This window comes from Ruditapes philippinarum, unplaced genomic scaffold (genome assembly GCF_026571515.1).
Source record: "Ruditapes philippinarum isolate M1 unplaced genomic scaffold, ASM2657151v2 ctg3381_1_1_1_1, whole genome shotgun sequence".
NCBI classification, from domain to species: Eukaryota; Metazoa; Mollusca; class Bivalvia; order Venerida; family Veneridae; genus Ruditapes; species Ruditapes philippinarum.
The window spans coordinates 39,737-50,501 of NW_026857536.1; the positions used below are offsets into that span (position 1 = coordinate 39,737).

Below are 10,765 nucleotides of genomic sequence, written 5' to 3' on the forward strand. Positions count from 1 at the left end.
GTAGATGTTTGTTTTTGCTTGTTGGGTAAGAAGTCCCTGGCTAGCACGAAGCTGCCTCTTGGTCCAGCGTTTCTTTGGCTTTGACTCCGACATCTCCTGTGAATTAAACAAAACATCTCGTGAAATTCGTGCAATTACGCTTTTATTTTAAATCATTCGATTTCCTTCCTTTTCGGTCAAAGAGGATGCGCGGGGAATTAACTTTTCATGCCGTCGGACATTATTTTAGCAAACACAGAGAGCACTGTACAAGAAATTGTTATTTACATGTCAATAAAGCTGTTAAAAAGAGCATTGCACAAACAAAATTAACCTGAACATATTCAGAATTACGTATAAAATATACAACTTACCATTTTTGACTCCGTAATTTCTTCATTTTTTTTGTGTTTCGTTTTTTTTAAAGATGTATTGTTTAAGATTATTATTTTTTTATCTTATAACTTGTTTATGTTGATGTTTATTTCGCATTTTCGTTTAAAAGGGAGACAAACTTTTTTATTTGCTTGTATAGAATTAACAACTTTATTGATAAAAATAGAGAAGAGCACTCGTTACTAGAAAATTTCTGAATGTCGGGCGAGTTCAAAATATTTGGTAGAAAAAGGTAGAAAATAAATGTTTCCTTATATGTCACTGTCAGTGTCATTATAGTTTACACAAGTTTGAATCAATTCAAAGTTAGTTCTTTGTGAGAATTGTGCGGATAATTCCTAGTTTCACATTTAGAGGAGTTGCAGCAGAAATAAATTCGAGTAAAAATAATCGTTTATGATTGCTAAATAATAAAGTCTGAAATTGTATATGAGTCAGGTCACTTAGTTCTATATTTAGAATAGTTTTTTTATGATTTTATGTTTTGCTATGACATCTAATGCATCGCTATTGTTGTTCATCCCCGCCACCATCTTCCGCTTGTTCTACTGGTTTCTCTTCCCGACGTCTAGATCTCGTCGGCTTCACTTCCTCTTCCTCGTCGGTGAGACACTCGTCACTGGGACAGTCATACAATTCACGGACTCTGATATCGGCACCATGCCGGACAGCACCGAATGTCGTCATGCCGGTTTGATTGGCATAAATGTTCGTTTGCGCCTGCTGTGTGAGCATTCCTTGACTGGAACGAAGCTGCTTTTTGGTGAACTTTTTCTTCTTCTTTTCGCCTTCCATCTCCTGTGTTTAATATTAAACTTTTTCTCAGGATTATCGAAAACTTTCTTCTGGTAATATATTGATATCAAACTTATTTTGTAAAGAAATTTATTCATTTAATTTTCGACATAGAAATTAGATTTACAAGTATGAATATACATTTCGGAGCCTGTCTGTAACTTGTAAAAATGCAGTTTTCAGTGTCGAAAATTAAAATGTAATTTTCTTTACATTTTTTGAGAGCAACACATACATGTATAGCTTGCAAGTGCTGGATGTATTTAGTAAGTTAAGTTATTGAGTGAATCTTGCTGGTAAATATAGACATGTGCGGAACAACACGAAGCATGGTACACTGAATTCAACCTAACTCGCATGCAGTGTGAAAATGTGTTTCCGCTAAGAACTTTGTCGTCTGCATTTCTCCCAGGCAAATGTTATTTGATTTTGTGTAGACATGATACTTATATCCGCACTTTCCGTCTATTATCGACAAAGATTGGCATGAATAAAATCGGGTTAATTTTTGTTATTTGAAATATATCAATGTCGATATTAGATGAAATGCGCCGATAAGTAAAATGTTTGGTCGATGTTATACATTTTTATGGCGAGAGGGTAACAGGGGTGTTTACTTTTAGAGATTCAATCATGTGAAATCACGTGCACGCCTTGTTACCAGACGAAATCTTAAATAAATTAACCTCTTATCACTTGTCAAATATATTTTTTTTCAGAACATTGTCTCACTGAGTTTAAGTGTAAAAACGCAGTTAGAAAATCGTCTGGAAGCAAAGTACGTACGCGTTTCTGATTTGTCATCGATTCCTTTTTGTCTTGATTATAATATTGATAGAGCAACAGCTTGAATACCTTGCTTAGAACAGTAATAAATTTTGTATATAATAAAGATAAATTGGAAAAACACTTGTTTAGCTTTAAAACAATTTTACTTCCGAAAAAATTAAATGCAAAACTGTAAAATTAAGTGTTAAAATTTGTCATTTGCATATACTTTCTTAGTTTAATGATCCAGTAATTGCGAAATAATGTCCAGTCAAGTATGTGTTTCCGTTTAAACCGTAAATTTTAAAATGTCAAACAAATATTTCCGCTGCATTACTTTCTATATCAATGTCATCATTATGTCTATGCACTTTAGTTAAATAAGTTTTATAAACACTTAATATACTAATATATATCTTCTAGTTCCTAATAAATTATATAAATGTTATTCTTTATCAGGTATTGGTTCGTCAGCTTCCATATCGTCTTGTTGTTCGGTTTCTTCTTCTTCTTTCGTCTCTTCTGTAGTTTCTTTTGGTTCTTCTGTCTCATCAGATATCACATCTTCTGCAACAACTTCTGGTGTTTTCTCGCGTTTTACTTCCGGTTCGGGCGATCGTTCAATTTCACCATTTCGTTGTTGTGGTTCATTCACCTCATGGATTTCTTCTCGTAGTTTTCTAGCAGGTTTGATTGTTACAGGTTCGTCTTCATCCGTCGGATATTCATCATCGTTGCCTTCATCATATAGTTCAGTAACGGGTATATCAGGGCCATGACGGACAGAGCCAAAGCATGTCATGCCCGACTGCGAGGCAAACTGATTGGTGCCCGTTTGTAAAGTTAGTGTTGAAAGCCCCTCGGAGCTTGCATCATCTGATCGGATGTCGGGACCATGACGAACGGATCCAAAGCAGGTCATGCCCTTTTGGCTTGCAAACACATTCGTCTTAGCGGTTTGGGTTAATTCGCCCTGACCTTCTGGACAAGCGTTGTCTGCACGAATATCTGAACCATGTCGGACTGCTCCGAAACACGTCATGCCGGTCTGGCTGGAGTAAATGTTTGTCTTGGCCTGCATTGTCAACATTCCCTGACTTGCCCTCAGCTGTTTCCTCGAGAATTTTCTCTTTGGTTTCTTTTCAGTCTCCATCTCCTGAAAAACTGCATGTATGAGCTTATCCTCATCAACATATGTAGTATTTATATAAATATTATTTTATTTCATTGGAAAATTCTACATCTACTTAGAATTAATGAAACGCGCAATTCAATGTCATCAATTTTTGAAAAAAAAGTAATTATATCAAGACAAAGACATAAAAACATACAAAAAGATTAAAGGAAATTACAAGTTTGTAAAGATAAATATTATACATTTAGACAAGTAAAGCGATAGAAAGTGTGCGATTTGAGAGGAGTATTGTTTCAATTGGAACATAAGATGAGGAAAAAGAAGAAATTCTACGAGGTACAAAGAGTAAGAAGTAGAAACAAAGGCTAAATCATACACAAGAGAAAAAACAAAACACACACAGCTATGAAATCTCTATGTCTTCTAAGGAAACTGATTATAGAAGTCACAACAAAAAATATCCCAAACAAAATGCAGATCATCTAATAGAATTTATCATAAAATTGAATGACAGGAAAAGAAATAAAGTAATATAAAGAAAAGAAATGTGTATGGCAGCTATTCAGAATTTAAAGATTATCAAAAATATATAATGAAACTAATAACTTACCGTTATAAGGCAGTATGATAAAAGTTGAATACCAATTTCCCATTTTGTTTGCTCCTGACGATGCCTCAGATGGCATTTGTTCCGGAGGTTAGGTGCAGTGTGGATCAAAGTGAATTGATAATAAATGGGTATGAAGGAAAGAAAAATGCCGTTATACATGGTGATATACATGGTGTTAGGATAAATTTCAAATGAATATGTGATCGGTGTGATATTGGTGAAAATCCTGGAAAAGAAGGCTTATAATTTAAGTCAAAGGTGTTAGGTATTATATATTAGGTAGGCACTGAAAAGTGAAAAGATAATTAAAGCAAGCATTACTTATAACAATAGGATGGAGAGGACAAAGAAGATCACACGGTGATAGAAGTTTTCCAAATGCAGGATTAGGTTTTTGGTGAAGAGATCCTGGTATACTGGTATAGGTCCTTGTGGTTGTCCTCCGCGACAGTCCAATATTAAAGAAGAGTTTCGTGATGTCCGATGATAAAATATCTTCAACCAATCAGTTATGGTGTTGCTCACTCTTGAACCAATCAGAGGCGATGTAACATTCACTTTCAAACCAATCAGATTTTATGTTTCACATTTAAAGTATAACCAGTATTGTAGAATTAACTTCATAAAATATTTATTAATCAATCATTCATGAACTGAACAATTTAAACTCATTTAAACATAACAATTCTTATTGTCTAGATCGTATTGTATTAACAGCCTTAATCTTTAGATCGAAAATGTAAATCTTATATGCAATAAAACGTACAGTTGCACAGCCCCTTTGCAACTGTACGTTTTACTTAAAAAATGCGTTCAGACGTAATAAATAAAATTGAGGATAATATGTATAATAAGAAAATGGAATTTAATGAATAACAAAATTCATGAAATTTAAAGAAAGTAATATTTAACAGGAAAAGGTTTATTTTTGAATGCTTTTCAACATAAAATGCGGTCAAGACGTCAGAAAAATTTATTTCCTCTTAACTTATGAAACAGGCGTTATCTTAACAGCCAAAGCCTGAAGTATCTTTAGCAAATCGAGATTTCGATTTCTTCAAACACAATATTTTTTCAATCATCTTAAATTGACATTTTCATTAGTTTTAGTATCATTCAATGCTCTTTGATTATAAAGACTTTGAAAGTTCTTTCTTAAACGTATTTAAAGTCACTTTCTACCACGCAAAACCGCCTTCATCATCATCAGCTTGTGGTTCGGGTTCTGGTTCGGCTACTGGTTCCGGTTCTGGTTCTGGTTCGGGCTCTGGTTCTGGCTCCGGTGCCTTTGGTTCAGGGACATTCTCTTTGGCATTTTCAGCTGCTCTAGCTTCACGGCGTTTCTGACTTTCTGACACTTTAACTTCGTCTTCCTCGTCAGTTGGGTAATCTCCATCATCCTCGTCCCAGAGTTCTCTAACCTTGATATCACCACCGTGTCTAACTGACCCAAAGGCGGTCTGTCCTTTCTGAGAAGCAAATATATTGGTTTCGGCAACTTTGGTCAATACACCCTGACTTCGTGCGTCCATTTCATCAGCTTTAATGTCTTTGCCATGTCTTACTGATCCAAATGGTGTCATTCCTTTCTGTGATGCAAATATATTTGTTTCTGCAACCTTTGTTAGTACTCCCTGGCCCCTCAAATCGGACTCGTCAGCAACGATATCTTTACCATGTCTAACAGCGCCAAATGGTGTCATACCCTTCTGTGAAGCGAAAATGTTGGTTTCAGCAACTTTTGTTAGGACTCCTTGTCCTCTCTGGTCTGATTCATCAGCAACGATGTCTTTACCGTGACGCACAGATCCAAAGGCGGACATTCCCTTCTGTGAGGCATAAATGTGGGTAGCGGCGACCTTTGTGAGTACTCCTTGACCTCTTGAATCGGAGTCGTCTGCTGCAATATCACGACCATGTCTTACTGCTCCGAATGGCGACATTCCGCTCTGACTGGCAAACTTATTGGTGGCAGCCATCTGGTGAATGAATCCATTTCCGGCACGGAGTTGCTTCTTGGAAAACTTCTTTTTTGGTTTGTCAGACATCTGTAGCGAAAGAGGGCAATGAACATTTATATGGTGTAAGGGTAATGTGGAATAACCTGGCCTTATTTCTAAAAAAACAAAACTACAACACTTTGATCCATTTGGATAGCTTCAAGACCAGACAACATGAATAACGTACAATTGATGTATAATAATGTGACACATTTTTCCGACTTTAGCCCAAATTTATTAATTCATACATTTACAAACATCGGAAAAAATAATCGACCCGAAATGCAATTGTTACTGTTTAGTTGTCGAAAGCAGATTGATATTCAAAACGAAATCTATTTTAATAAGCGTTGTTGTGAATAAATGGTTGTTTATTTAGACTGTAATACGTGGAATGATTCTATAATATTGTATATATAAACCTTAAAACATTAGGACCTCCAGCCCCACTGAAGTCCTTTCAAATCTAACTTAATTAATACTTTTAAATAAAGAACCAATTGTTCACAACTAAGGCTTTCAAAGTCAGAGTTCAGTCCGCACCGTAAGTCTGATTATTAAAAGTTCAGTTCGTTTCACGTGAAATACGGTGTCTGTTCAAATCTTCGGTCGTGGTATATTGAAAACAATAAACGTATCAAAATAAATTATTCTTCACAAAAGTTAAGTGTCAAAAGTAAGGGAGAAAGCTGTGTAATGAGCTTGGCTGTTCATTTATTCTTCTTCTTCCTCTTCCTGGGCCGGTTCAGGCTCTTGTTGTGGGGGAGCAGCAGCTTTTTCCTGTCGTGGCGGGGGAACCGGCTCGTCAGGGTCGGTCAAATACTCTTCGTCAGAGTCTTCGTACAATTCCTTAATAGCAATATCTTTACCGTGTCTAACGGCGCCGAAGCAAGTCATACCCTTCTGCGAGTCGTAGATATTTGTCTCGGCTTGTTGAGTAAGGAAAGCTTTGCCTTCTTGGTTTTCATCGTCGGCACGGATATCTGCACCGTGGCGCACGGCTCCGTACCCGGTCATTCCCTTCTGAGAGGCATAGATATTAGTTTCGGCAATCTGTGTAAGTTGGCCATTGCTCTCAGCGCGGATGTCATCGGCTCTAATGTCTGGGCCATGACGCACGGATCCGTATCCGGTCATGCCCTTCTGAGAGGCATAGATATGTGTTGCGGCCTGTTGGGTAAGAATTCCCTGCCCCTCTGCGTTGGCGTCGTCAGCTCTTATGTCTGGGCCGTGACGGACAGATCCGTAGCCGCGCATACCCTTCTGTGAGGCATAGATGTTTGTGGCAGCTTGCTGGGTCAACAGAGACTCGCCTTCCTTGTTCTGGTCGTCAGCGCGGATATCAGCACCGTGTCTTACTGCGCCATAACATGTCATTCCACTCTGGTTGGCGTAAATGTTTGTCTTAGCTTGTTGTGTGAGAAGACCTTGACTGGCACGAAGCTGTCTCTTCGTCCATCTTTTCTTCTTCTTCTCCCCGGTCTGTTGATCCTGTCATTAAAATAATTTATGAATTACTATCTTATTAATCAACTTTAACACCCGTCATTAACGTATGAACAGTTTCATGATTACACACAACAAAAATTAGTTTGTTTATCCTTTAGTATCAAACCAACAGCAAATCTCATCGTCTCAAGGTTTATGTTAATATTATTTTAATGTGTGTCTTAACGACACTTCCTTTTTAACACATTTTATAGCTGAGAAAATGTAATAATTATAATCTATCAATGATATCTTTTTTAAAAAATAAGTGTTTGATTAATTAATGCTTAATTTTATATAAAAATAAAATGCTGACGATAATCTAAACATTTCTACTCTAAAAGTCGTTCGATGGAGTATTTTTTTAGGATAAAACAAAAATATATGGAAAGTACAGAGAGTGGTAGAAGTCGAAGATATCTAGTCTAAAAACTGAAGGATGTGAAAATATATGTAAACTGTTATCAAGAGAAATTCTACTACGGATTCTGAAAGTAGGTATTTCTATGAAATAGAAGGCTAAGTGAGATTATATGAAAATGAAAGGGAGACAATTTGAGTTAGTATGCAAGAAAAGTGCGAGTCATTACAGAGTTAGATAATTTTAGTTTTGAACTTGTTAAAGTGTTTGTCATAGGTGGGGAAACAAAAAGAAATGCAGCAATAAATACACTTACCAGATTATTGTTATGGAAATGCAAACATCTTGAGAAAAATACATAGCGATCACAAAACACAATAAGCTTCAACTTCTTGAAAGCATTTGCAAATTTAAGCTGTTAAAACAAGCTCGAGTTAAACAAATTGTTTCATGTTATAACGGCACGAAAACAATGGACAAAGACATATAATTTGTTATATATAATTTACACTTTTTGGAACGTATTGGCATTTATTTCAAGCCTTCAGTAGATACAAATTTAAAAACAACAATAATTTTCTGCATTTTCTTAAAGAGTCAATTGTCACGGCACAAATAATCGCGAAGAAAAAAACTCCAGGAAGGATTACATTATTTCTATTATTTTACTCCTATTGTTTTCAAATATTTAAGCAGTTTTTAGCTGTGCGTAGTATATTGAAAGCAATCCTTCATATTTTGAATTGTTTTATACTGATATCATTTATGCGAATATATAAGTGGAAACTGAACAGTCATTGGCTGTGTTTAGAAGGAAAGCCCGTCGCTGTGACAGTAGAGTCTTCCGTTTTGTTCGCTTGCTGATCATCGTCATCTTCTTCCCATAATTCCTTCACTTTAATATCGGCAATATGTCTTCCAGCCCCGAAAGACGTCATGCCAGCTTGTGAAGCTCCTTTATTTGTTCCAGCCTGAAGGCCAACGAAACCCTGCCCCGCACGCAATTGTTCTTTTGTAAACTTCGGTCTCTTTTTTTGCCCAGAGGCACCAGTTGGATTGGCCTGCAAACGCAATGGAACTTTGTTTTGAATGATAATCCTCCACGAAATGAGTCAATGTTTATTTTTAGTTATGAGCGCAGTTTATGTTGATGGTACATTGAAGCAAGCTTTGCCGATACACCACTGTTCAGTTTACCACTTAGCCCATTGACTGTCACAAACATGCAACGCACGTACATTAAAAACTGAACATAAGACACTGACAAAAATAATAGTCTAAATGCAAATTCGAAACGGTGATTTCTGATATTTTTTTAACTATCATACGTTAATAAATTTGGAAAAAACATAATAGTCACTTCCGCATTGAAAATTTAAATAAACCTAGATATATTTTAATTATCTTCGTCTTCTGCTGCTGGTTCTTCGTTAACTTCCTGCTCTGCTTCCGGTTCCGGTTCTGGGGCTGATTGCTGCTCTACTCGTGGACTTCTTCTTGGAGGCATTACTTTTTTCTCTTCTTCTTCATCTGTTGGATATTCATCGTCATCACCTTCTTCGTAAAGCTCTTTTATTCTTATATCAGCACCGTGCCTAACTGCCCCATATCCGCGCATTCCTTTCTGAGACGCATATATGTTTGTTTCGGCTTGCTGGGTAAGCACTCCATGACCTTCTTGACAGCAGTCGTCTGACCGGATATCAGCTCCATGACGAACTGAACCATATCCAGTCATACCCTTCTGGGAAGCATATATGTGCGTGGCTGATTGTTGAGTTAATACACCTTCTCCGGCTTTATCCTGATCGTCTGCTCGAATGTCAGCGCCGTGACGGACGGCACCGAATCCGGTAGTTCCAGCTTGAGAGGCATATATATTAGTTTTAGCTTGCTGTGTTAGCATACCCTGACTAGCTCGAAGTTGTTTCTTTGTCCACCTTCTTTTTTTCTTTTCTCCTGTTTGTTCCATCTGTTAAAAAGCATTTAGGACATGAACAAAACAAACGTAAATAAGCAAGCATTAAGCTCACATATTAAAGACAAAGAATGTCTGTATTAATTACTGTTAACTGCATACACAAAAAAGTTATATAAAAGAATTAGCAATGTTTGTTAGCCACTGTCTAATCTAGTAAATCTTTAAAACGATTTAAAATGAAAATAAACTACAATGCATTAATGTTAGTCAAGCATATCTACGAACTAAACACAATGTTGAACGAATGTGAAATAAAATACATTAGGAAGTAGCTTACCTATAGAATTCCTTTCATCATCAAAATGCCCATTCTCATTAATGATTTGTAGTAGAGCAGTTTTCAGATACTTTCAGTCATATCGGACAAATATTTTGAAGCACTCCATAGAGTTTAATATGGCTTTGGTCTTTGCTACGATTGTGCAAAACTGTTTTTATTTCGCAAACGCAATTTTAATTTTAGCAACAAATAAACGAGCAAACCACATTATTCAATCGGCCATTCAGTAAGTAACATATACCAAAAAAAAAGTCAAGGCAAAGTTAGGTGCTAATTATTGACACCCAATCACGATATCAAAGTTTTAACACATTGATTCATATATGTCGACTCTCTCTTCTAACATCTTTAAACAACTGTGTAAAACAACTATGTTTAACAAGATCATATACAACAATTTAAATCTTCTATTGATAGTATACCTGATTCAAAAGGGATTTAAAATCGAAAAAATGATAGTATATCGAAAAAGAAAAGGAAATTTAAGTGATCTGCTGAACTTTTCATCTGTTAACTGTAAATGAATGGCTAAAGATGTAATGACAGAAAGGTTCGACATATATCATCATAAACATTGCAATCGTTATTTGTTTTGAATAAAACATTCATATTATAAAGAAAATAAATATAATCAAATGACATGACAATTCACTTCTTTTTTTCTAAATGCCTCTCTCCACAAGCAACCTCTAGATGCAAAAGCTCGACAACATTCATTAAAAGCTGCAGCAGGTTTTTAATTTGTTAGATGATCGAAAATGATGAAACTTATCTATTTAATATCTTACTTGATTATCAAGACACAGTATAACGATCAAGAATTATAAGCATAAAGATGAAAATTTAGAGAAGTTTTGACAATGTAGCACATCCGAAATAAAATACCTGTGTTTCGGAAATATCTGTTAACGTATTAGGAATGATTTATGGAATACATTTGTATATCAAAGTAAGTTTTCTTTAATCAATAAG

General features: G+C 35.9%; 3 protein-coding genes across 3 annotated transcripts; all 3 read right to left on the bottom strand.

Annotated features, from left to right (window-relative positions):
• Positions 1–2,080: 2,080 nt before the first annotated feature.
• LOC132750107 (uncharacterized protein C53C9.2-like) lies at positions 2,081–4,856 on the bottom strand. The gene is made up of 2 exons (XM_060740050.1): positions 3,684–4,856; positions 2,081–3,094 (listed from the first exon to the last, which is right to left on the bottom strand). The coding sequence occupies exons 1-2, from the start codon at positions 3,852–3,854 to the stop codon at positions 2,384–2,386; spliced, it is 882 nt and encodes a 293-aa protein (XP_060596033.1). The 5' UTR covers positions 3,855–4,856; the 3' UTR covers positions 2,081–2,383.
• A 5-nt stretch (positions 4,857–4,861) lies between these two features.
• LOC132750108 (calponin homolog OV9M-like) lies at positions 4,862–5,731 on the bottom strand. Its single transcript, XM_060740053.1, has one exon. The coding sequence runs from the start codon at positions 5,729–5,731 to the stop codon at positions 4,862–4,864; it is 870 nt and encodes a 289-aa protein (XP_060596036.1).
• A 666-nt stretch (positions 5,732–6,397) lies between these two features.
• On the bottom strand, positions 6,398–9,504 carry LOC132750109 (calponin homolog OV9M-like). Its single transcript, XM_060740054.1, has 3 exons — positions 8,968–9,504; positions 8,366–8,593; positions 6,398–7,174 (listed from the first exon to the last, which is right to left on the bottom strand). Exons 1-3 carry the CDS (start codon positions 9,502–9,504, stop codon positions 6,398–6,400), a joined length of 1,542 nt encoding a protein of 513 aa, XP_060596037.1.
• Between the last annotated feature and the right edge of the window lie 1,261 nt (positions 9,505–10,765).